Below are 27560 nucleotides of genomic sequence, written 5' to 3' on the forward strand. Positions count from 1 at the left end.
GAGTTTTTAATATATATAGTGGCTGCCAGGGAGGGGATTTTTTTTATCAGGACCACTGTGTAAAGAGACAGGAAATACAATCATTTCCTCTACCGTGACTGTTGTGATAAAAACAACCCTCCTCCCCCACTAGCCCACAAAGCTGTCCTGGAGAGAAACTTCCATTAGGTTTTATCCATGTGCACCTTGGGGTTTCTTATATATATATATAAAAAAAGAAGTTCAGCTGACATCATTGCAAGTGACACATGTAGCTTCTAATCTAGTTTGGCCTCTGTTACTTGAAATTCTGTGAACATCAGTTGTTGTTTTTAACTCAATTTTTAAGCGAGAAATCCAAACCCCAGATCTGCTAGGATAGGCGTAATTATGCTGGCAAATCTTTTAAAGGTTTGTTTTCCCTCTGTCAGGCTTACACCAGGTCAGCCAGCAAGAGCTACGGAGTTCGTAATGGGGTTTGTGATACTTATCACTAATCACATCACACAGTTACCAGCCAGGCTGTGTTATCACATTCCACAAAGCAATAAGAATAAGCTGAATGTGCCTTGGACAGAAGAAAACACCACGTATCTGCAGGGAAAACCACCCTGTTCGGTTCCATTTGCATGATGTTGGCAACAAAACAATAACAAGAATATCTGGAAAATGAAAGGCTTCTCTAACAGAAGCACTAATCACACAGCTGGTGGGCAAGAAATGTAGTTCTTATAAACTCCGGAATGGTCCTGAAAAGTGACAGCTTACCTTTCTCGTGGAACAGCAAACCAGTACTCCGGTTGCTTTCTTCTTTTATTATATTGCTGAGCCATTGTGGAGCTTTGAGAAGTAAAGGACTTCCTCATAGGCTTGCCCACTTTAATGCACAGAAACATCGGCGGGGACTTGCTTTTCTCTTCCTTTGAAGGAAGCATATCTGAATCCAAAAGACCACAGAGTTATAACATAGCAAATGGAGCACAGTAGCCAGGCCTGCAGCACAATTTAGCCTATATCAATGAGTGACTTAAGAAATGCAGAATATGGTTTTGAATTTATTATATTTAAATGTATATTCTGTGAACATTCTGTACTGACTGCCCTTCAGTGTATTTCAACTGCTTTTAATACTGTATTTTAAAATTATTGCAACGCACCCTGCAACATCATGGTGAAGGTCTGGTAGGAAATTATTAGCCTTATTATTCTCAGTTTACATAAATATATATATAAATTGCAGCTGGTTTTCCTCCAAGACTAATTTAAGGGAATCAACAAAAATACTTTGCAGAAAGAAAAGAAAAAATCAACTTATAACTTTGATACTTTGACCTGCAGAAAAAGAAGTTCAAGTGGGTTTTAATGTAGCCCCTACAATTAGGAAAATTCAATTTTTTGACACATTCCAACTATATTCAAGTCATAAGAAAGAAAAAACCGCAAGAGTATTCCACTTCTCTAGAAACAACTGCAGAAAGAGATGAGAATCAAGGGCAGACTCGTTAATTTTTTGTAGGACATAACTGTGCTGTTAAGCAGTCTGTAAAAAAAAAACAAGGTTGAAAAGAACTATTGGAAACTGGAAGAAATTTCTGTCCTTCATTAACATAGGGTGCTACAGTAACACTATGGCAAGCAGGCCTACCTTCAATGGGCACTTGGATTCTCTGCAGCAGCCAGAGTCTGATTTCAGACTTATTATCTAGCTGAGATGGCAATGAAGAGGCTATTGATCCTTCATGGTCCTTTTTCTCTGCTGTTGCGCCAACTTCTGACGATGCCTCTTTCCTTCCATTAGAACACAAATCTGGCCCTTCTCTTTTGCCTTTCACAAATTTATTGGCTTGGGAATGTGAAGAACTAAGGGTGAGGTCTATGCCTCCTGGTATACTGTTCCCCTCTTCCTTGACGTTAGCCTTACATAAGTCATCAGTAGTCTGTGGCTCATCCTTATCTTTACTGAGGTAAAATTCAATAAGTTTGTCTTTATTCAGCTCCTTGTTTGGTGAACTACCCCCCTTGTTTATTTCAGGCACCACATCTAGCTTCTCACAGGACTCTAAATCAAGGACATCTTTAATAACTTCATGCTTTGTCCCTGATTGGTCACAATTTTCTTTATTTGTTGCTTCCAACCAAACTTCCTTTCTCATTTTAGAGTCATTGGGAACACCAACTGTTCCAACATCTGTGCTCTTTACTTTGCTATCAGTCTGTGATGAAGTCTCTTCCAATTCAATAAAACCATCTTCTTCCAGAAGGGAATTATCTTTGGATAGGTCCAGACTAACACTCTCTACAGAATGTTCCGTGGTACATTCCAAAGCCACCCTTTTTGAAGGCTCAGGAGTGCTGGAGTCCCTTTGTGTTTCCTCCGACTTGGAGGTCACCAAGGAAGAACTTTCAGGAGGTTTAAGTTCAAGATCTGTAGACTTCTCCTTCTCCGTGGGCTTTATTGGTGTGGAATTCAGGGTGACAAAGTTGTCCGCTTTGGGCTTCTTCTTCTCCTTGTTTATGGATTTAAATTTGCTGAAAGGGTTGATATCCTTCTCAGAAGCAAGGTCTTCCCACTCACCAGGCCTGTACAAAGGACAAAGATCCTTTGGAATGTCGCTGTCAGGAAAGATGGTGGATGCATATGGAATGTTAAAATGGAGAACAAAATGATAACAAAATGAAAACTCAATAAATACTAAAATAAAGTAACAAAACAAATGGCAAAAAGGAACTTTCAACTAAAATACACCAAAGCAACATTGAAATAATTTGAAATAAACCAATTTTGCTTCTCGCAAAATAAAATGCAAGCCAACTGAAATAAGTAATTATGGAGTTGAAAGAATTGGTATAACAAAATATTTGTATTTTGAAGTTCATGTTGTGAAAGTGGAGAGATGGATGTATCATTAGGTACTCTGCAGGTATTTTTAAGGCCGAGGGGACAAAAGACAAGACCCAGCCTGAGTCTTCAAGTTACTACAAAAGGAGCAACAGAATGACTATAAACTGTATAATTTCTTTTCTGTGACGGTTTTCAGGCCACTGATAACAAACAAATCCCATCTCATCAGCTGAGACTGATACAAAAGACTAGAAGCAGACTTCAGAGATCCAAACTCAAAAACATGAGGAGGCCTCAGAAATCATAAGATCTACAATTCTATTATTTTCAAGGGTCTTGAAATTTTCCTTCTCTCAGCTGATAGCATAAGCCTTTGAATGAGCCAAGATTCATGCTCTCAGCAATCACAAATACATTTTTTAAAAAGATAAATTTTTAAACAGTTCAGCAAATTGCCCAACCTTGCTTCAAATAAATAAACTGAAGCCTGTGTACAGTGGTGCCTCACAAGACGAAAAGAATCCGTTCTGCGAATCTCTTCGTCTAGCGGTTTTTTCGTCTTGCGAAGCAAGCCCATTGACGGCTTAGCGGATTAGCGCTATTAGCGGCTTTTAGCGGCTTATCAGCTTTGCGGATAAGCGGATAAGCGGCTTAGAAAAAGGGGGGGAGGGGAAAAAAGTCAGAAAAACTCGCAAGACATTTCGTCTTGCGAAGCAAGCCCATAGGGAAATTCGTTTTGCGAAGTGCCTCCAAAACAGAAAACCCTTTCGTCTAGCGGGTTTTTCGTCTTGCGAGGCATTTGTCTTGCGGGGCACCACTGTATACGTATAAGCTCTCATTTTCTCATCCAGTATACAGAGATTAATAACAAATAACTTCAAGCCACTGGAAGAATCCCTGTATTTGCAAAGTGATTTCACAACTCCAGTGGTTCTCACTACTGGAGCAAATGTTCAGTTAAGACATGAAGATCCCTCTCATTACCTATGTGGTCATTGTATGTGATGATATGAATTATACAATTGCAGCTGTACCTGTAAAGTAGCTGTATAGCATTATTACCATTCATACAATCATAGGAAGAGATTCAAGGACATTAGTACTAGCAGTCTGTCTTCAGAGGAAGATCCTACATATATCTACTCCTATACAGATCAGTCTATATCATTTAATATGCCAATAATTTGGAGCTCACAGCAGTGAGAAAAACCCATTCAAATAAAGAAACTAGCCTTACTAGATCCTTGACACTTTATTTCATTTCCCAGTTCCTTTCCCTACCCCCCTTTTCACTGAATCTGTGCTTCTTAATTCAAAAAATAAGATTTAAGGCCAGTTTACATGTCAAGAACAAGAAGGAGGTCCTGTCACCTGGACAGCCCAGGACCTCCATACACACTACCCATGCTTGCGTGCATTTTATAGGCAGCAATGTATAAACAAGTTGTGGAGGGCTTTCCTCCCTCCACAAAGAGGGTCACTGTATACAACCTCACCACTTGAAAAAATGTGTGACCTGGGCCTAGCCTATATCACCATTCCTAAAGAATGCAGAACTATTCTGCATCTCCCTTCCCTCCCACCCTCATTAGCTGTTTCGCTCCTCAATTTCTTCAAAGCTCTCCTTTCACTTCCCACTGGTTGTCCTCCACATCCCACTGGTTACATTCAAACATGGTCAACAAAGAATACTTCTTACGATGGCAGGGCATCTTTAATCTTCATGTGAGAGATATCGTTGTAGAGTGCAATCGAAACAACCTCATCCATAGGGCAAATGAGCCCATACTCTTCACAGCCATTCTCAATTACCAGAGGGTCTGATTTGTGAGGATCAAACATGATAGTGTTGGGAGTGACTATCATGACCCCTCCTACCACACCCTTAAAATAAAAATAAATGAATTAGAACATCAGATTTTCAAGACAAGTTGTCCCTTATGTTCCCTCTCCCAAATTCTTATACACCCCTCATTGTCGTTCCCCCACCCCACCCTTGCAATCATGTTTTCTACCAAAGTGCTCACTCTGAATAGACATCAGGTCAATACCCTACTGATACCAAGCAGTGATAAGGATTCCAAGTGCTCAAAACACATCTATCTTCAGCAGACAAGGCCAGGGTTATAAAAGGGGATCAAGGTATTTAAATTTTATCCTTAGCTGCAATGAAATGGGAGCGACAGCTTGTTAATTAACTAGAGTCAAAATATTAGAATTCACGAGTCAAGCAAAAACCATTCTTCTCTGATCTTGGCTGCTTCCATGACATCTATCAAAGCTAGCAGGCCTCCTTTCTCATGTTAGCATGATTTCATTTCTTATGCTGATAATTCCCAACAGGAGACTTGGATGGCTATAGCACACTGGAGGCAAAATGGCAAATGGCTCTGCCTTAGAGCTTAGGTACATGTAATATGCATACTCATGAAATAAAAGATTTGGAACACTGAAGGAGGAAGGGGGTGAATTTGCAGCAGGCACACAATTGGTAGAAAGACAGTGTAGTACTCCTTCCCTTCCTATGAGCCTTCTCTGTTCCAAATTACCTCCTCTTGCAGCTGCTGTTACCTAGTAAAAGCTGCTGTTAGACCCTAGCTATGTTTCTATGTGCATAATGTGTAGTTTGCTATTGAATCTTATGTGCCCAGAACCCCAAGCACACACACAGGAACCATCTACAAAACAGCCCATTTTAGACTGTGGTCAGCCTACTTAGTAAAGCTAATTTTCAAATGCAAATAGATTTGTAGACAATAAAGATTAACAGTTCCAACATCTGCACACCTTATGATACTCTAATTGTTATTTGCCTATCACACACACACACACACACACACACACACACACACCTGTTGCAAAATAAATCACCAAAGCCTTCTACCTTGCCATCTGTGAAGTATCGACAGTTCATTTTCAAAAACTTGACAACAACTGGCTCATCTTCTTCTGAGGTGGAAGACAGGACTCTTTGGATTGGTCTGCAAACCCTTCTTGCTAAGTCAGCATCCTTGAATGATAAAGGTTTTTTTAAAAAATAAAAAACCAGCAGACATTTGTGTGCCACAGTTCCTTGTGCAGGTGGGCGAGGCCACCACAGATTCCCCATTGTTTCTTGTTTCTAGTGGCATGAAGAAACCCAGCAGTTCAAGCAGAGAGCCACGGCAAGCAAACAATGGAATATGTGGCAAATAGCCGTGGAACTACTATCAAGTAAACCCTTATGACATGCAAAGTGTTCCCATGTCTACTGCAAATATGATAAGCAATTTTACACTTTTCAAGGAAATCAAGAACCGTAATATCAAAAGATAGTTTATATGCTTAACTGACTAGACAGTACTTTCTAAACATCAGAGTCTGTATAATGTCTTACTGGAAAAGTAACACAAAAAATCTCGTGCAACCTTAAACTCTAACTAATTTATTGTGGCATAAGTTTTTGTGGACCAGAGCCCACTCCCTGAAAGGCTATGCCAGAAAAAAAGGATTAAGATGCTTCTTGGCTAAAACTGACTCTAACATGAAAGTCTTACCGGAAGTTTATCATACTCTGCATCTGATGAGGAAGGTGAAACAGTAGTGCCAGGGCTTGAAGAAGCTAGTTTCGCAGCAGCAGAAAGAGGCTCACTATCTGGCACATACAGAACCTAAGCCAACCCCCCCATAAAAGAAACAAGATTATTACAACAACATACATGGTGAAGACAACCGATTCACAGAGCATTATTTTAAAGCACCAAGGTATCTATCTATCTATCTATCTATCTATCTATCTATCTATCTATCTACACACACACACAACTATTAGCTTCTTGAATTTTGTCCCTCTCTCATTGCAGGATAGTGACAATCCTGACTTAACACAACCAACTAGTGAAGTGATTATGCACCTATAAATGTGTTCAAAATCACCTTAATTTTTTTTATATATAACAATATTTACAGTGCAATCCTATACATACCCTTTCAGAAGTAAACACTGTTAATTCAATGCAGTTAACTCCCAGATAAAGGGGTATAGGATTGCAGCCTTAAGCACATATAACTGGTACAGGATTTCAGCCCAGTGCAGAAGTTATCACAGGTCTGCCTGCACCGATACATGCAAAGGGTCCCAGGTTCAGTTCCAGGCATCCCCAGATGTGTCTGGGAAACCAGACAGCTGCTTCCAAGCAGTATAGGAAATGCTCTGCTTGTTGGACATATGATCGGAGCATATAAAGTCGTGTTCTTATAAAACCAGTGTTATTTTGCATGCAGACAGCAGGGAGGGGCTGTGCCACTCACCTGACTTCTCACTGGCTGCATAACGGCTGCATTCCAGGAGGCAGCAGCAAGGTTGGTGTGGTGCAAACTCACCAGCAGGTGCAACAGATTGGCTCCACCAGCGTGTCTGCACTGTGTCAACTTTATTGCTGCGTCACCCCTTCCTTTATTGCTGTGTCACTTTATGCAGCATTAGCACAGCTCCACCATGCTATTCACCACTGTGCCCGGTGCATGTGGCTCTGAAGCCACTGCATGCCTACGATCACTTATTAGGGCATGGTGTCATTTCCACTGTTCTAGTTATTTCAAAATGATACTAGAAGAGCCTTCTTTAACTAGTACAGATCACATCTTTCAGAAAATTGGATTTAATCACAACCCGGTTACCTGGCCCGGAACAATTGTGTGTGTGAAGAGCCTGTTGAGTTCCACAAGTTTATTTGGAGTGATGTTAAACTTCAGAGCTATGCTGTTCAGAGTATCTTGGCTTCCAGCCTGAGGGAGGGAAGATAGAAAGATTAAAATATTATTGCACTGTCCTCGATCATGCCTGTTTAAAAACAACAAATATAAAACCTAAATTTAAGAAGACCATTTCCTCGATGCAGGGGGAAATAACCAAAGTATGTAGCACTTCAAAAACCACCACACATTTCTAAGTAGGCTCTAGTCACAAAACAAAGTAGATTCTGGTACACAAAAGCTTCTGCTGTAATAAATTATTAGCCTTTAAAATGCAATGGGACGTGCACTTATTTTTTGCTGCAAGAATTACTGACGGTAGAGGAACGGCAGACAAAGATGATGGACTATGCAGAATTAGCAAAGCTGATGGGGAAAATCCAAAAGCAGAGTGAACAAGCGTTCCAGAGAGAGTGGAGTAAATTTATTCAATATATAGACAATCATTGTAAACACATAAAGACACTAGCCGGGCTGCATGAAATCTTGCAATGTTTATTAAGAGGAACTTTTCTACAAATATGCTTAAAAACTAATATAATATTAAGAAAAATGTAGAATTGTGATGATATAAATGTGTGGAAATATGAGGTAGTTATATAAAAACCAGATGACGAGATGGAGGGAAGTCGATTAGCTCAGTGGAGCTTAAAATTTGTAAATATCAATGTTAAAAATGGAAAATCAATAAAAAATATTAGTTAAAAAAACACAGTTATATTTTGCTGCAACTGATTAACATGGCAATGCCTCTGGAAATGTATTTTGGCAGAATGTGTGCAACACTACAGAATAAAGTGGATTTATTAGCTACAAATTACCCAGTCTCTCTTACATGAGAATGTTCATGGCTTAAAGTGGATTCAAAGTTGTTGTTAATCTAACTCCCATTCAAACCCAGAGCCCTAACTTTTCTTGTATGCATTCTCTGGTGCTTGCATTTGACCTCTGGGAGCAGCCAAGATCAATCAAGCCTGCCGGCACATAAAAGTATCTTATCTTTGCAATACACATGAGGGCTTGTGGAAAATACTCCCATCTTTTGAATCTGGACTGGAGGATTTAATTGAAGGAACCTAAGTGAAAACAAACACTCATATACAACAGATCAATAGGATTGGCCCACTTGGGTCTCTGTTTATATATAGTTAAGTCAATCCTTTATCGGCTTTACAAGATAAGAGGAAGTTGTATCCAGAGCAAACTTGTTTTCTAACCATTGAACATAATCCACTGAACCACAGCATGTGTACTAGAGCTTGAGCATGTAACAGCGTCTTGTACTTTTCACCCCATTCCTTCTTCTTGCTAATCTATTAATTTAGAAGCTTCTTTAGAATAGACCCTGGAGCTTTGTGGACAATGAAAACATCAATTCTAGGTGCAGTGGTGATTTTTTATTAAAAAGACAAATCTGATTGCTAGAGATCAGAAAGGCTCCAACAGCCACCACCTACGCATACAGTCAAGGCTAGACCTATCCCACAAGGAGGCCAGTAGGCACAATTCCCACCTTCCCTACACTCCATGACTCTGTAGCCAAGTTTATATGTGTAGAAATCCTTGACATGAAGGGAGATTCTCAAAGGCCAAGTACTCATGTAGAAGGACGGTACACACACAGAACCGCTTTGAGCATGTGATGAATGTGCAGGCAGATGGATGTGCCACCATCAAGCACACGGGATGTTGGATTAGCCTGAATAGTTCCACAACACCTTCACAGGTTCCTTTAACATGTTCAGGGTGAGGACTGTCAGAATTCTTCTATCATTAGGAAAGAGACTGAAGATAAAACCAGCCAGGATCCTAACAAATGTATATGGAAGTCATATTTGAATTACTGTGTTCACTTCTGGCCATCACAGCTTAAAAATGAAAAGAAAAGAAAAAGCAAGCATGGAAAATGGCAACCGAAAAAGACCAAGACCAAAATGAAGCATATGGAACTAGTTTAGCATGATGCACAAACCAGGGCACTTTCTCCTCCACTAGCCCACTTGGTAGAAGGAATCCCCCCCCCCTTTTTTTTTTCACTGGACTGCAAAGGGAAAGGATTCCATACTGGGCAAAGATAAGGGACTTCCCCATCTTCCACAGGCAACATGGACATTACTTGAAGCAGGGTAGAAAAAAAAGTATGCAGATGGTGCTGTGGGTTAAACCACAGAGCCTAGGACTTGCCAATCAGAAGGTCAGCGGTTCGAATCCCCACAACAGGGTGAAGCTCCCATTGCTCGGTCCCTGCTCCTGCCAACCTAGCAGTTCGAAAGCACATCAAAGTGCAAGTAGATAAATAGGTACCGCTCCGGTGGGAAGGTAAACGGCATTTCCGTGCACTGCTCTGGTTCGCCAAAAGCGGCTTAGTCAGGCTGGCCACATGACCCAGAAGATGTACACCGGCTCCCTCGGCCAATAAAGCGAGATGAGCGCCGCAACCCCAGAGTCGGCCACGACTGGACTGGTCAGGGGTCCCTTTAGCCCTTTACCTTTACCTAACCTTTTGCAAGGCTATGGTGGGGTCACACAGTTAAACTGACTGGCAATAAATTCAAGGCAGGAAAAAAATATCCCTGCATAATTATGTTATTAAGGCTGCAATCACAGACACAATTATCTGGGAGTAACCCATATTGTACGTAATGCAGCTTACTTCTGAGTAGACACACACTGTATTGCTCTGTGAATCTGCTGCTGTGTGATTTGTTGATAGCTATGGTTCACGATAGCTAAAAGGAACCTCCAGGATTCAGAAATAGCATACCAATTATCAGAGAAGGGAGGGGAGGCTGTTGAATTCAAGATATGCATTACTACTACTACTACTACTATTTTTATTATTCACTATGTATGTGAATCAGATACAGGATATATTAAAAGTTATTTATACTGTGCAGCATCTGTGCAGCAGTGTCTGGGTGGAAATCGGTAAAATGTCCAAACTCTGCCAAAAAAAGCTCAATAACTTTTCTGTCCGGATTTTCACTGTTTGAAATATGGCAACCCTACTATAATTTTCCCCTTCTCCCGAAGAAGAGAAATAACTTCACTCTAAGATGCAGCACACAACAGCAGCTTTCAAAGGCCAAAGTATGTAGGGCAACTGCATTATTATGAGTGGGGAAACTGACGCTAGGCTACAGATTCTGCTTTAAGGATATTTATGAAACTTATTTCCCTGTATTTATATACCTATTGTACAGATTTAGTGAGATTTCCATGAGCCAATCAGGAACGTTGGAGCAGAACAAGCAACTTTATGAAAATTGGGTTTCTGGTTCACATCTAGGAAAAGACATATGCCATGTTATAAGTTACACAGTCCTCTATTTCAGGGGTCACCCAACTTTCTGGACCAGTGAGCACACTGGGAATTCTGAGAATGTGCATGGGGTGCCCCATCTTCGCTCGTATTATTGCAAAACTACTATTGCATATCACTTTGAATTTTAATATATGTACTGGCAAAGCGAGTACTATTGCATATCACTTTGAAATGAAATAGTGCCTGCCGTTGCTTGCATGCTCAGTGAGGTGGGTAGCTGCAGCAGCAAGGACAACCCTGTGTTGGGCAGGTGGCTTCAGGGGTTGGCACTGGGACTGGGTCCCCTACCTGGGCATGGGCCTTGGAAGATGCCCAGTGATTCTAACCCCTGCTGCTGGGCCCGCATCCATCCCCTGCCCTATTGCTTGATTTGAGAGGCACTCCTCTCACATTTTGTTCTTGAGAACAGTTACTTGAAATGTGGTTATGTTTAAGAGGGGGTACACAGTATAGGTAAGACTGAGCTAGTGCATGCAGGAACCAGGCAGGAAGAGGAAACAACCTCTTGTATATTGTGGATATTTAGTGAGACCTTTAGTGGATAGATACCATTGGTGGTACTAGTGGAGACACAGGTGGCTCCAGCCTGGTTATACTCAGGAAAAGGATCACTTCCTCTTGTGAATAGGATAAAAACAACAAACCAGGATGTAGAGGAATTGCATAGCATGGGGGAACAGAATGGGCATACCACTTCCAAAAATATTCATGCAATAGATTCTGAGCAGCTACTCTTACCGTGTATTCTATTGTACCATGTGGCTTCTGAGAGACCATTTTCTTTTCTTTCTTCTCATTGGTTTTGGTTTGATTGTCCTCTGAAAGAGAAACCCCAAGACCGATTACCTAAAATGTGAACAACTTTCAAATCACTAATTGTTAAAATAAGCAAAATAATATTAAACCAGGTTTGTCTTGGCCAAACATGAAAACTGGTGATTAACAAATCATAAATAATAATTTTATTATTTATACCACACCCATCTGGCTGGCTTATAACATATATAAAAACATTATAAAACCTGAAATATTAAAAACTTTTCGATACAGGGCTGCCTGTCACAGAAAAGCTATTATTGACAATATTTTTAACAGTAATGCTTGAGTGTTGCATTAAGTAAGGGAAGTATCACTGATCTTTTATTGGTAGGCTGGTAGCCACAAGTGAGTTATGCCCTAAGCTAAGGTGGGTCACCAACATTTTCTTATCTGTTTGTGTTTTTAGCAAGGAGAAAGAGGAAGAAAAACAGGCATGCTGTATATGGTAAAGAATTAAAAGTGGGTCAACGGTTGCAAGTTGAGGCTAAATGTGGGTGTTACGTCAGGAAAAGTTGAAATACACTGTGACAAATGTTAACGGCAAAAAACCCCGCCACTATCTACCTGAGGTGTACACAGCGTGCCTAAGGGCTTGGACAAAGTTGAGATCATGACAGGACAAATCACTCAGGCATTTGCAATATCAACAAGAATTGTACGTTCTGCTGATGTCACAACTGCCTATGTGCGCTCTTCCCAGTCATCCAAGATTTTTATGGTTGGGGCTACTGGGCTCAGCAGGACTCTGCAGAAGACCTTGTATGGGCATTAGTCTTTTGCAAGATCAGAAAACAAAGCTTATTTCGAAAGGATATCCTTTGTGTTCTGCTAGATGCTTTTGTTGAGGACACACATAAGCGGTTAATTGTACAATACTGAAGCTTGAAACTGTCAGGCCGCATTCACACATAAGCAGTAAAGGTACCTCTGCTGCTAACAGAACTAAAACATTCTAACATTGCCCGCATTAAACAAAGTTGTACATCAGAATAGCCTTATTATTTTAATTTCTAGAACCACCCTTCAGCTGATGATTGCAGGGCAGCACAGCAATACACAAAATCTTCCATTAAAAGAAACACAAATGAAACCAAATGCAGCCTTGAAACATCATAAAATATATTAATATCACCTCCAAAGTTCTAACTGTCAGATAGACCCTTGTTATCAATGCTTCTTCCAAATGCTAAATGACTAAACCAGTGCATCTTTAGATGGGAGGCAAAAAGAAAATAGTGAGGGGTTCAGGAAAACAAAGTGGGGAATGATGGGTCCATCTAGCCTACAACTCCTCTGAATGGCAGCAGCTTTTGAGGGTCTTCTTGGGCCTTTTCCAGACATCCAGCATCTCTTAAACTGGAGATGCCAAGGATTGAACACACAAAACTATGGCTGCTTCTCCCACTTTGAATATCCCACACAGGATCTGCTATATATATATATATATATATATATATATATATATATATATATATATATCTGCTACAAGAACCTACCTAAGGGCCAAACAAATTATTTTTAAAAATGTCTATCCCGGGATAAACATTATGAAGAGCAGTATATAAATGTCTTAAGCAAAGAAGCAAGCATTTATTTGAAGTTTTTCTTTCTTTCTTTTTAACCAACACCAGCCTCTGAGGTTATAAATTTCAGTTGAAAAGAAGCAGATAAAGGGGGCCAGGCAGGAAGAAAGCAGCTGTTTAACTCTTTCTCTTCCAACCATTTTGAAGCTCGGATTCTTCCTGCCCAACTTGCTTTTTACTTTGTAGAGGGGAAATACAGGGCTGTATATTTTATTCCTTGGTGGAAACAAACAAACAAACAAACCAGCATGAGATGGGAGATTTGAAGTGAAAAACCTGCTAGAAGGTAAAGGTATGAGGGCCAATTTATCTTTCTTTCTCCACGGACACACACCTCCAACTAAAATCAACTTCAGAGACAATTTTTTCATATATATATATATAATAAAGAAAACATCAGAGAGAAGATACATGTGCCTGTGTTTAATGTGCAATCCATCAGAATTACTATATGAATTTTTAACAATAAAGCATTGAGGTCCCATTTTCTTCCCTAAGATTTGCTTCAGCATTATATTTACCATGGGAGTTGAGACTCAAGCTAGCTGCCCAATGATGGCTGCTTAATGTCTTAAAACACTTAAAAAAATAAATAAACATTAAATGTACATTTCTAGGTGATTGTCATTATCACATGTGCGCACACAGTAGCGGATATGTCATGTTTTCAGTGGGAGAGCTGTAGATGTAAAAAGCTGTAATGAAAAATATGGTTAGGTATCCTCAGATAGCTCTGAAAGCCCATTCACCTTGTCTAGTTTCCCAAGATCTGTTCTCCCTGAGCCCCACTCCTCCTCCATGTGTGATAACCATCAGCAGACAGGAATCAGTGGTTTGCATACCTAACAACAGGTAAGGCTGCCTGTAATCCACACACCAGGAAAAATGCTTTGGGGCTGAAAAGCTGTGCATAACCTTTAGGAATTTCTTCTTTGCCATCTCACTGTGATCAATGGCCACAGCTTCTGGCAGAGACTCACAGCTGTCCCCGGTTGCAGAACTGTAGCCTGAAGATGGCAAGCCCTCCTCCCATTCCACGTTGATTATTCTCCCCGGCAGTTTACAGGCGGCAGTGACAGCAGAAGCTTGGCAGGCCTTCCTGGGCACATCCGGCAAACAGCTCTTGCAGAATCCTCCTGGATGGTGGGCACAGCAACACTCGACCGCAAACATCTTCAAGCGCAGGAATGCCAACAAGTAACCTAAATCATGTGTCCAAAAGTCCTGAGTTTCCCCTTTTACAACTTTCTTTTTTTAAAAAAAAAAAGCAAGGGAAAGGTTCTTTGCCACGCCTCTGCTAAATCAGCGTCGCTGGACTTGAAAGCAAGCAAGGCTGACAGAGAACGGAAAATAAGCCACAGCAAAATCACTCAGAATACAAACTGGCCAATTTCCCCCCACTCAGAGAAAATTAGAATCGAATAGTGCCATTGCTTGTGTGTGTTTGCGCGTGTGCGTGCACACACACACACACACACACACACACTCTCACACACGCAAAATCCCCATCTTTTTCAAAGCCTCTGCTAAGGAAGTGGCTGAGGAAGGGGCTTGTCCAAGTCTGTGGAATCTAGCTCTGAGGAAAGTGAAGCAGATTAGTGTAATTCTGCATACTCCACCCCTCAGCTGAAATATGAGCACAGTCCCCTTGTAGCAAAGGGAACAGGAGGATCCCAAGGCACAGAGAGGGCACGTAGTGTGCTGAGTTTTCACAAGCAGGGCTTACGCTAATTTTGGTATCTCTCACAACTCGATCGTAATGAGATTTATATAGAAATTTCCACAGCTGGTAACTTTACAAGCGCTTTTGCATTCCCATCATATGTAATGCGAATGTAAAACATGTACAGAGGACTAGCTAACACATTGGGAAGATGGACATGGAATGTTGGGGGTTGTTTAACATAGGGGTGGCAAATTTCCAGTTTGGAGGCCTGATCCTGTGCCCTCCCCTACCCAGCAAATTTTCCTGGCCTCTCGATAAGATCCCATCAATTTTGACAGTGGTGGTGAAAGTGAAGTGAAGTGAAGCAGGCACAGCACTGGGTGTTGCTGGGTGGTGTCGAATGCTCTGTTGAGGATGCAAATCACCCCCTCCCCAGAAATCTTAACAATCATCTGATGAGTGTAGAGATAGAAATATCCTCTCCAACATGGATCAGCTGAGTAAGGTTTATGTGTGGAGTCACATCCACCACTGTCTCTTTGGCCAAAAAAGTCTAGCCCCACCCCCCACCCCTGGTTTAGTGTTATGAAGATAAGCCACAGTGAGTCTCAGACTCACACACTTTTCCTTTCTCCTCCTCCAGGATGGTCATGAGAATATCTTTATGTTCACACACAATATATAACAAGTTATACCAATAGTCCATCAAATCCAGAACTCTCTTCATTGCCCTGGTGAGCACTAGCTCTTCAGGATTCTCAGGCAAAAATCATCACAAGATCTATTAATTGAGATGTTTTGGGACTGAATCATGACCTCATACCATCAAAACTTTGGGCTCCACCACAGAGCTACAGCTCCTCCTAAACATCAGTTACCAGCTTTTTGACTTTTACATACAACCTAACATATTTGTTAACAAATATTGAAAAGACAAGTGTTATTTATTCGGATAGTCAGGAAGTGTATTTACAACCTGGAAATGGGTTGAAAATTTTGATCTCATCCCAAAAAACAATGCAGCCCCAATCACCACAGGGATGACTAGAGGGGAAAAGATTTGAATCCCACTACAATGCTAGCTTTGAATTTATTTGTTTTTACTTGTTAGAGCAGCAGGTTTGTGGTTACTGATTTACAATGTTACACCTTTAAACTTTGCCCCTTCGGTGGAAAGAACCGTGTGAGGAAACAAGGCAATAGCTTGTAAAGATGACATTGAAGGAAGCTACAACATAATTGTTAACTAGAAAAGCTAAATCCAACTTAGGTTTTTGGTTTGCCAGCCCAGCCATTTGAGGTTCTAAAATGGACCATCATAAAAAATAATTATCAGACTGCTGGAGAAAGGCACAACCATGGGGTCTCTGGCAATGGAAGAAGCTAATGGTCCCTTTTCAAGGTTGCTAAGAAGGCTGAAGGGACGCGGGTGGCGCTGTGGGTAAAAGCCTCAGCGCCTAGGGCTTGCCGATCGAAAGGTCGGCGGTTCGAATCCCCGCGGCGGGGTGCGCTCCCGCTGCTCGGTCCCAGCGCCTGCCAACCTAGCAGTTCGAAAGCACCCCCGGTGCAAGTAGATAAATAGGGACCGCTTACTAGCGGGAAGGTAAACGGCGTTTCCGTGTGCGGCTCTGGCTCGCCAGAGCAGCGATGTCACGCTGGCCATGTGACCCGGAAGTGTCTCCGGACAGCGCTGGCCCTCGGCCTCTTAAGTGAGATGGGCGCACAACCCCAGAGTCTGTCAAGACTGGCCCGTACGGGCAGGGGTACCTTTACCTTTACCTTTTAAGAAGGCTGAAATTGCACTGTTGCTAAACAGATTCATTATGCTAAACAGATTCATTATGCTAGCAAAATGTTTTATGGCTCTCCTGGATATCTGTCTTACAAGCTCCACTCTAGTTATTTGGAATCTTTCCCAACTCCACAGGCAGACATTATCCTTCTAGTGTCCTGCCAAATGATGGAGTCATTTTTGCAGATTCTGTTTACTCTTTAGACAGTTAATGGGCCATCATAAAAGTTACTTGGGTTGGGCAACACATGCCGCTCTTCATATTCTTCCCAACAAGGAAAAGCTAGAGCAGTGGGGCATTTTTACCTTAGGGGGGGAGAGGAATAATAAACTGTATAATGAAGATACTTGCTACTCAAGAGTCTTTCACTAAAACTGATTAGCAGTAGATTGGGGATAGACAAAAGTAAGTGCTTTTTCACAGAATGCACAGTTAAACCATGGAATTCACAGCTGCAGGATTTGGCGATTGCTATCAACTTTAAATGCTTCAGAGAGGAATTAGACAAGATTATGGTCTGTTAATGGTTAATTAGTCATGGTGGCTATAGGATCTTATGTGTTCAGAGACAATACAGAACTGAATACAACTGGTTAAAGAGGCAACAGCAGAAGAAAGACATTTCTCCATGACCTGCTTACTTAGTGATCTTCCCAGGGAATCTGGTTGACCATTGTAGGAAGGATAAGATATGATTTTAGTGGGATTATTATTATGTTCTTAAGTCTTAAAAGACATGTGTGTGAGTGTGCACATTCAAAAACCTCCACACTGTTAACTAACTCTTTCAATAGTGTTATGTTTCACTTGGTTAAAAGATATTTTATACTAAAAATAGAATGTTTTCAACAAAATGAAAAATTGCTAAGAAGCAGAGAGATTAGGTGAATATAAGAAATCTGGTCCCAGAGCCTTGTGGCTAGGAATCCTTTCAAACAGTTACACTCATTCCACTACGCTTTACCTTCCCCAGTCTAACTGGATCCAACCTCCACTTACAAGGTGCCAGATTGGAGACAGGTGCCCATTCTGAAGGTAAAAGCCAACCCATTCATCCACTACATTCAAATACGTAAAAAGATATTTTATTTTGATGCTAAGAAACTTCTGTCATTTCTAATACATAGAATCTGTGCTTGCAGATGGACTTCACACACTTAACCAGTCCTGCCAAGACTCAGCAATGTTACAGAATCCAAATGGGAGCTTATAAAACTAAAACGTGTTTATATATTCCATATTGACTTACAGAAGGTTACTGAAAGCATAGCAGCAATATAATGAGAAGAAAAAACACAACACCACGGATTGTTACACTTTAAAAATACTTAAAAGATTTCAAAGAGGTAATACAGTATTTGCCTTAAACTCACCAATACTATAGTATCGCTTAAGATCTGTGCGCCTAATATCCTTTGGCTGACTGCTTTTCTTCTTCTTTTTCTCCAAGTCCTCCTTTTCCCCAGACTTTTTGCCGTTTTCTTGAGAGCCATTGGTCTGCACCAGAACAGCTTTACTTCCATCATCTCTTCCAGCCTGAGTTCTACCTGTGGGGATCCCACAAGCATTCGAGGAGGCTGCCTCTGAATTTTGCTTAGCTAGCCTCTTCTTCTTCAAACTAGAAAAAAAGAAACACAATAAAGCAATATAGACAATAAACTAATTTGCAGAAATTTCATTGGCTAACCATTGATCATTATAATTTTATGTACCTTGATCCTGCTAAATTGCAATGATCAGAATAACAATTCTTTGTTTATCTAACTTAGCATACCCTCCAACATTTCTCTGATGAAATTCCATAATGATAATTTTACTATTTATACCCCACACATCTTACTGGGTTGCCCCAGCCACTCTAGGCAGCTTCCACATATTTAAGAATATAATAAAACATTAAACAGTCGGGTAATTACTTCAAAAGGAATCCCTCTTAGGGCCTATCAGGTAACTGGAGCTGAGAGCAGTCCCACTGGCTGCAGTAGTGCAGCCAATACAAATCAAACCTTCATCTGCTCCATACCTGATGTCACGCATGACAACTTATTTTTTTATTAAAGACCTATAAGCATCCAAACTGACACACAAAAAATGAGACAGATAGAATCTCAAGACGGCACAAATTTTATTTGTAAAAAAGCCAACACATTTTTACCTGTGATTATCTTAGGCTTGCACCAGAACTGTAAAAGGAACAACACATATGACATTTTCAATTCTGTCTACTGCTTCTGCCCCTTGGTGCTGATGTTGTTGTGTGTGTTATTAATGTTTTTTCTGTTGTCTGATCTTTGACCATAATAGAATGACTGATTGATTGATCGACTGGCTACATCACATACCGTATTTTTCGTCCTATAGGACGCACTTTTTCCCCTCCAAAAATGAAGGGGAAATGTGTGTGCATCCTATGGGGCGAATGCAGGCTTCAGGAAGCTATCCGCTAGCCGTGGAAGAGCCGGGCAAAGTCGCACGGCTCTCCCACGGCTAGCCGAGAGCTTGCCGGCACCCAGAAGCTTGGGACGCGCTGAGCTCAGCCCGCCCCAAGCTTCAGGCTTTGCGCAGCGCTCCGCTAGCCGTGGGAGAGCCGCACAAATTTGCACGGCTCTCCCACGGCTAGTGGAGAGCTTGCCGGCACCCAGAAGCTTGGGGCGCACTGAACTCAGCACGCCCCAAGCTTCGGGCTTTGCGCAGCGCTCCGCTAGCCGTGGGGCACTTCCCCCGCCCCAGCCCCACACCTGGGGAGGAAATAATTTTTTTTTCTTTATCTCCCCCCCCCAAAAAACTAGGTGCGTCCTATGGGCTGGTACGTCCTATGGGGTGAAAAATACGGTAAATATTCAGTGAAAGTGACAGTGTGACTTTATTAACCTAGATTTCTGCAAACTACTTCTACATCTTACATTGAGTAAATATATATTAGCATATAAATAACGTAAATATACTTAAACTGGTTTTTAATTGATAAAAATGCACGTGGTGCCTTGTTCCTAAAATAACGAAGGCCTAAAATAATTACAGGCCAAAACACATTGGGCTTTTTCTTTTTACAAATAAAATACCAATTGTGGCTAAACTTGAGGTTTTATCTCTCTCGCTTTTTGAACGTACTTTACATGGCAAAGTAGTCTTCATTTCAGCAGGTTATGTGCTGCTGCAACATGTCATCTTATCATGCTGCTCGGGTAACATCAGGAGCTGGCGTGCAAGTGTGAGGATCTGGCATGTCCTTCCCATGCCAACATCACTTGACCAAGAAACTGAGAAACTGCTGGGATAGGAGGAGCAGTGGCAAGGTGACTCCTCCCACGTGAGCTTGGATGTCTGACGTTACTGGAGCAACACGGGACCAGTTTCTGATGGAAGCAAAGCCAGCTCCAGCCCATATGAGCCTAAATAACGTTCTATGTTAATCCCCATCTCAAACAATACTACACTGATTAATATATTTGGCCAGCATCTATTCGTTATGTCATCGTCTAAACTTATAATTTCACAGTTAGCTGCCCAGGCTTTATTATTAGCTTTGTTTTCACATAAACATGTCATTCATTCAAGGTTATCTAAATCAGTGCCCTCTAATACATGTTTGTTCTGAGGCTCTTATAAACATCTACAAAAAAAAGAGAGATCTGAACGACTCCATTGATGTATGAAGAATAACCTTTTTTTTCCAAAGTGAGATTTAATATTTACTCCTATTTCTGTACTACATCTTCATTAATTATGTTACTGTTTTTAATTATAGTGGTAAGTCACCTTGAGCCAAAGAGAAAGTAGGAAATGGAAGGGCTGTAGTGGAATGGCACAGTACATGCCTTGAATGCCCAAAGGACTCAGGTTCTCTGGAAAGGGCTGAAAAAGGGTCCTGTTTTGAGTTTCTGGATAGCTACCCTGCTGGTCAGTGTAGTAACTATATTGGGTAGAGGAAGGGAAGAAGAAATTTGGAGACTCAAGTCAGGTCAGCAATGAGTAGAGCCAACTAATTCTACTTTCGTAGAAATGTAGAGGTGGAAGGGACCCAAAGGTATATATGCTGCTGTAATGGCCTATCACCAGGGAAAGAGGCTAAGGATGCAGAGTGAAATTGCTCTCTGGGCCAGCCGCAGATGACACTACTAACTACTATCAGCACAAGAGGAGCCTGGTGTGCTGGGACCTCTACAATCCAAGAATGTTGCCTTGCCCCTCCATCCATGCACAAGATAGAAGTTTCAGTAGGCTTGGTGGAACCCCAAGTTTAGAAGCACACAAAAACTTTGCAAAAAGGTTGGGACCCTCAGAGTAACTGAATAAGAGCTGTCCATGGTCCTGCAACTTCTGACCAGGACCCCCCCCCCTTGCCACTTTCTGTGTGGGATCCAGCATCAGACCCGGACAAAACATATGGTACAACTTTGGGAATACAGACACACCTTCAGGAACCCTGCCATTACTAGACACTGTCAGGAGGTAGCAATCCTTAACAGGATAAAGAATTGAGGCAACCTACTCCAACTGCAGCTCAGGAGTACAACATCTGCTATCCATGCAGATGGTCTCAGGCTCAATCCCTGTCATCTCCAAACAGGGCTGGGTGAGAGCCCTGTCTGAAGAGTTGGAGAGCCACTGCCAGGAATTACTGAGCTAGACGGATGTATGTCTGACTCAGTTTAAGGTAGGCTCCTATGCTCTAAATATGTATAACTCCTTCCTAGATTATTCAACCTGGCGACAACAAAAAGCTGTAAAGTGGTTTTAACATTGCAAAAAGTGCAAAAGCTGGCCGCCAAATATGCCAGATGTTCTATAAAATTTATTAGGAAGTAAGCTTGAAGGTTTTCCCAGTAGTGATGTATGGAAGTGAAAGCTGGACCATAAAGAAGGCTGATCGCCGAAGAATTGATGCTTTTGAATTATGGTCTGGAGGAGACTCTTGAAAGTCCCATGGACTGCAAGAAGATCAAACCTCTCCATTCTTAAGGAAATCAGCCCTGAGTGCTCACTGGAAGGACAGATCGTGAAGCTGAGGCTCCAATACTTTGGCCACCTCATGAGAAGAGAAGACTCCCTGGAAAAGACCCTGATGTTGGGAAAGATGGAGGGCACAAGGAGAAGGGGACGACAGAGGACGAGATGGTTAGATAGTGTTCTCGAAGCTACCAGCATGAGTTTGACCAAACTGCGGGAGGCAGTGGAAGACAGAAGTGCCTGGCGTGCTCTGGTCCATGGGGTCACGAAGAGTCGGACACGACTAAACAACAAAGCTTGAAGGGGAGAAAAGAGTTTTATAGTATACCACTAAGAGGAACTACCTTGCTATTCTCATCCATAATTGCCCACTGAAGTCCCGTGTCCCAAAATAGGGCACCTTGCAGAATGAGAACAGGTAAGTCAAACCCGTTTCATGCACACACAAAAGGAACAAATGTTTTTAAACCATATGCTTAGCATCCTGCTTTTCAAGGCCAGAGCCAGTGGATCCTTGCTATGCAACATGTTTTCAAAATGTTTTTTTCTTTCCCTTTCATTTTAACACAACATTTCTACCAAGAAACTGGCTTTCCCCTACAAGAGAAAATCAACACTACACAGAAAGAGAGCACAGACAAAGCAGACAGGGTTTCCCTCCCATTTATGATACTGTTTATTTCAAGTACCTAGTAGAGATTATCCTGTTATTTGTTTACTGAACTCAAAGGGAGAAATTGGAATAACCATTGTTGTGGTTTAGCTTTTGGGATCTGCCCCACTTTTCCTTACAAACTCAGAGCAGATGGGGGGGGGCGCTGGGGAGGAGGAGGAGAAGTTCCTCCGCACAAGTTGAAGTCCTTGTACTAATGGGACAACTTCATTGGATAGTCTATAGTTTCTAAGTCAGGAGAAGTAATAGTTCCCCATTATTTCCCTTTATTCATTCGTAGAACAATTTCCAGTTCTAAATGCCACACTTTAAGAAGGAAATACAAACTGGAACAAGTTCAAAGGAGGACAATTAAGATGGTCAGGGGTATGAAAATGAAGAAGGAAAGGTTGCAGGAACTGGGCATGCTTAGCCTGGATAAGAGAAGACTGAGGGGGGACTTGACAGCCGTCTTCAAATACCTGAGGGACACAGAAGAGGGCAAATAATACTCGTTATCTACTGCCTCTGAACACAGCTAGATCTAAGTTACAGAAGAGCAGAGATTTTGACTGAGCATTACAAGAAACTTCTCAGTGCTAAGAGTAACTTGACAATGCAACCAAGAATTCAGTAAGGGTGGGAGGCTCTCCCTTGCTGGAGATCTTCAAGCAGAAGCTAGACTTCTCTTGGTTGTGATCTCTATCTCTAAATATCCTGCAGTGAGCTAGAGTCTGGGTTAATGGCCTTCAACCCCCCCCCCCCCATGACAACAGTTCTGAGTATACACATTGTCCTTGCTTGCTCACTAGACTAGGCCACAGCCTCAGAATCCTTGCCACAGGCTCTTTCGAAACAGATCAATTATCCCACAGTTTTAACCATGATGTGAAATTTCAACAGGAGGGGGAAAACAAGAGTGCCTGGCAGATAAAACTATTTACAGTATGCAGACATTGTGCTTACAAAACCAATTATTATTTCAGTCTACAGCAAAGGCAAAAAAGAAAACAGGGGAAAGGGAGGGGACACCCAATTATGAACAAAACTAAAGCACACAAATACCTTGCGGGGGCAACAATAAAAACATTCCAGAGAGAGAAGGGTTCTGTTTGTCTAGAAAAGATACTCTCTTTTTAAACAAAAAATGACTCCAAATTTTTAAATTAGAAATGAGGTGCATATAATGTCAAAAGATATACTCTCAAACACAAGAAACACATAATAATGCATTTTAGACCCAGAGCAGATTTGTGGGTACATTTTTCACATCAAAATATGTGGTGCGCTTGTACCACATACCATGGTGACTTTTTCTGAGCCATGCCTAAGGTTGTTACAGGAAATGGTAGGAATCAAAAATTTTGGTTGTGCTTTTGTGTAGAGAATTGTGCTGTGTTATTGGGCAGCTTTCCATGCACACTTCATATTTTTTTAAAAAACTAGCTGTTTCGAAACCAAGGTTTCCAAAATAGGAAACAGCTTCCATGAGCAGGGAGCAAAAAATCTGTCATTGGGGCATAAAAATAAGTCTTCCCCTTAGAGGGGAAAACCTAACACAACTCACCTACACCTAAACAAAGCACGTGGGCCACAGAGAGAAATGAAATTGCTGCTGATTTGGCCAAGGGGATGGTTTATTCACAAAATGTACTGCACAGCAACTCTCAACTATAAGGGTCTGTTTGGTGGCAGTTCCCAGTTTGCGGAATTTGAAATTATCAGCTGTGATTAGTTTTAGATGTTTTTATTTTACTTTTACTGACGAGAGGGTGCCACCACCGAGAAGGCCCTCTGCCTGGCTCCCTGTAGCTTCACTTCTTGCAGTGAGGGAACCACCAGAAGGCCCTCGGAGATGGACCTCAGTGTCCGGGCTGAACAATGGGAGTGGAGACGCTAATTTCACCCTAGTGCCTTGCCTTACTGCACCACAGGAATCAGTATTATTATAAAGCAGGGTGTTGAGAGGGATGGCCTGGGAGAGGATTGGCCAGAGAGGCCTGTAGGAGTGTTTGGGCCCCTAAGCCTGAGTTTGCTCACCTTTTATAGAGTGTCTATCACTGGCAGCTTGCTAAATATTTCTCTAGGAATATGGTTTCTTCAGAATGAGTGTTCCCCAGTTCACAGCATTTGATCACCTCTGTGGGTATTTCAAAAAATAATAATGGGGGGGGGGGGACAACGCTAGAAATCTTAACAACTTTGCTGCCTTTCACTTCACAAATTATTTCATGACCTTGAGATGCACTTCTTTTTCTTCCAAAACGGTGTCGTAACAGCACGTTTGCACAGTTAAATAATCTTTAAAAGATCTACCGCACTTTAACTACAGTTTACATTCCACCTTGGAGATCTGGTTTTGTTACATCAAGGATTGTGTTTATAATTCACCTACAATAAACACAGAATGAAGAGCAGAGATGGCACAGAACCACCACAGCAGCTCTTTTTTGCTGATGCTACAGCAGATTTAAAACAAAAACAAAACTGTATGTTTAAAGGAACAAAAACTGATTTCCCCTCCCCTTTCATTTTTCAACCAAGAAAGCTGTATTAATTTGATCATAGCAAGTTAAATATACCTATTATTTAAAATGAAGGTCAACTTCCTAACAAAAGACTTTAGGCTTTGATGGGAAGTAAAATTCAAAAGTCATGGCTCAAGTAGAACAAACCTGTGTTAAAGTTAATAAAAATATTTATTTTTATATACCATGGTAAAAAAATAATAATGAAATGTTGCCTTCCACACATGCAGCACAATCCTAAGCATATTTACTAAGAAAACTACATTGACTGCAATATAATTTATTCCCAAGTACCGATGAACTGGATATTAGCCAGTAAGCTGTAGGTAACTAAGTCTAATTACTAATTTTAATTCCTAGATATTTTATTTTAGTAGTCTGCAGAGGTGCATGAAATACCAGAGTTGTTAGTCATTTCTGTTTCAAGTTAATATTCTTTCTTTTATGAACACTGACGTGTGCTGTACTCAAAAACCTTCCGTACAGCATTAGGGGTCAAAGACCCCCAGGCTTTCAGATGTTGTGGTACTACAAGTCCCATCAGCTGCAGTCAGGGATAATGGGAGTAGTAATCCAGCAACCTCTGGAGGGCCACAGATTTCCCACCCTTGCACTACATTCTTGGTGGAAAAGACTTGTGACTTGCAGCTTGGTTCCACCAGGGTTAAACAGGTTAGACAGGAAGCAAATCCCTAACGTCCAGATTCAACATACAGTAGCAATAAAATAAAAAGATTCAAAGCAGCTCGAAATTAGTTGCACTCTGGGGGCTCCAACCTGTACGTGTCACGGAAGTGTGGATACTCAGAGACAACAAAGAAAAAGAAAGCAAAGCGTAACTCACATAGCAAGCAGGAAAATGCAGTCAGAGTATTTGCCCTGGATTAAAACGTTACGACCGACAGAGGGGAAAGTCCACAGTTGCATTTTGAAACAACGGAAAGAGCAGCAAGTAGCTTACCGGGCAAAATAGCCTTGTCTTCGTTCTTTTTTCTCTTCCTTGATCTCCATTGTAAAGAAATAGTAAAAAGTGTAAGGTGAATTGGCTGAGCTTCTGAACTTCCAGTTAGCGTTCACACACGATCCATGCAGTTATCACTGAGGAAGGGGAAAAGAGGAAGCTCAGAAATTAACATGTCGACAACACCTGATTTGCTGCTGCTGCTTCATTTTTTTTGAAGAGTTACAGTGCATAGTCCCACAGCATGGTAAATTAAACCAGTGAAAGCACTGTCACATGACAAAGCTTATTGTACCAAAAACAGAAGAAAAGAAAAACAATAGTGGCTCAGTTCAGTGCATGGGGAACACAAGGTTCCTTAAAATAGAAACACAAATAGGGAAACACAAGTTGCACATGGGATTTTATGTGTGTGTATATATGTGTCAAATAAAAACAGAAGTCTGACATCAATGTTAATGAACTGCCTTTAAAACCACTTTACAAAGAATTCATTCACCATCTAACTGCAATTATTTTAATGCACTGTGCTGCGGTTCTATCAACAGGTTAAACATCTCTGTCCATATATCCACAAAAGACAAGAAACCTGGAAAGAATGAACAACCTGAGTGTTGTTTGTTTGCTTCTGTTGTTGTTGTTTTAATGCTCAGAAAGAAAGAAACAGACACACACAAAGACAGAACATTCAAGGCATCTGAACTAAAACAAAACACAAATTTGAGGGGGGTTCACTTGTGGTAGAAAATAGATCTGGCATTTTGCATCTTCGTTTCACAGAGCGTGCACCGTTTTCCCACATAGCACTGTTAGTGCAAATTATCTGCAGTCTGTCTAAATCACAGGGGTCCAACACACAACCCCAAGGCTGCATTTGGTCCTTGATGCCATTTGCGTGGCCCTGGAACCAGCCAAACCAAGGTTGTCCAATACAATCACTACATTGCTTATTCTTTTCTTTTTTAATTCCAGAAAGCATTTTACAATTGAGCCTTCTATTTTTATTGTGGGCCACATAATATATATTTCTTAACTTTCACTTAGAATAGTAGCCAGTATGATTATAACTGTGGATATTCCAATACTCTCCTCAATATTCTTATGCTGTGTATAAAAAGGTAGAAGGTAAAGGACCCCTGGACAGTTAACGTCAGTCAAAGGTGACTATGGGGTTGCAGCGCTCATCTCGCTTCAGGCTGAGGGAGCTGGCGTTTGTTCACGTACAGCTAAACTGTTTCTGGTGCGATGGAAGCCAGAGCACACGGAAACACCATTTACCTTCCTGCCACACAGGTACCTATTTATCTACTTGCACTGGTGTGCTTTCAAACTGCTAAGTTGGCAGAAGCTGGGACAGAGCAACAGGAGTTTACACCATCGTACAGATTCGAACTGCCGACCTTCTGTCAGCAAGCCAAAAAGTCTCAGTCTTTTAGACCACAGCACCACCCACTCCCAATTATACTGTGTACTGTGTTTTTAATCATTATACAGTGGTACCTCTGGATGCGAACAGGATCCGTTCCGGAGCCCCGTTCGCATCCTGAAGCGAATGCCACCCGCGTCTGAGCGTGCGCGGGTCACGATTCACCGCTTCCGCACATGCGCGTGGTGTCATTTTGAGCGTCTGAGCATGCAGTGAAACCCGGAAGTAACACATTCCGTTACTTCCAGGTCGCTGCGGAGCGCAACCCAAAAATGCTCAACCCAAAGCTACTTCAACCCAAG

General features: G+C 41.5%; 1 protein-coding gene across 2 annotated transcripts in view; it reads right to left on the reverse strand.

Moving 5' to 3' along the window:
• NCOA7 (nuclear receptor coactivator 7) overlaps positions 1-25969 on the reverse strand; it is a 46821-nt gene extending 20852 nt beyond the window's left edge. The window contains exons 1-9 of one of the 2 annotated variants that reach the window (XM_079970754.1): positions 25833-25969; positions 18115-18359; positions 11619-11698; positions 7481-7588; positions 6358-6471; positions 5706-5831; positions 4521-4705; positions 1625-2559; positions 748-916 (exon numbers count right to left, since the gene is read on the reverse strand). In XM_079970754.1, the coding sequence (XP_079826880.1) occupies positions 748-916; positions 1625-2559; positions 4521-4705; positions 5706-5831; positions 6358-6471; positions 7481-7588; positions 11619-11698; positions 18115-18359; positions 25833-25882 (2012 nt within the window). In that variant the 5' untranslated portion in view covers positions 25883-25969. Of the gene's footprint in view, positions 1-747; positions 917-1624; positions 2593-4520; positions 4706-5705; positions 5832-6357; positions 6472-7480; positions 7589-11618; positions 11699-18114; positions 18360-25832 lie in introns of both variants that reach the window. The other variant, XM_079970753.1, reaches the window with a different exon arrangement.
• Positions 25970-27560: the final 1591 nt, after the last annotated feature.

This window comes from Podarcis cretensis (assembly GCF_951804945.1).
Source record: "Podarcis cretensis genome assembly, chromosome: 3".
NCBI classification, from domain to species: domain Eukaryota; kingdom Metazoa; phylum Chordata; class Lepidosauria; order Squamata; family Lacertidae; genus Podarcis; species Podarcis cretensis.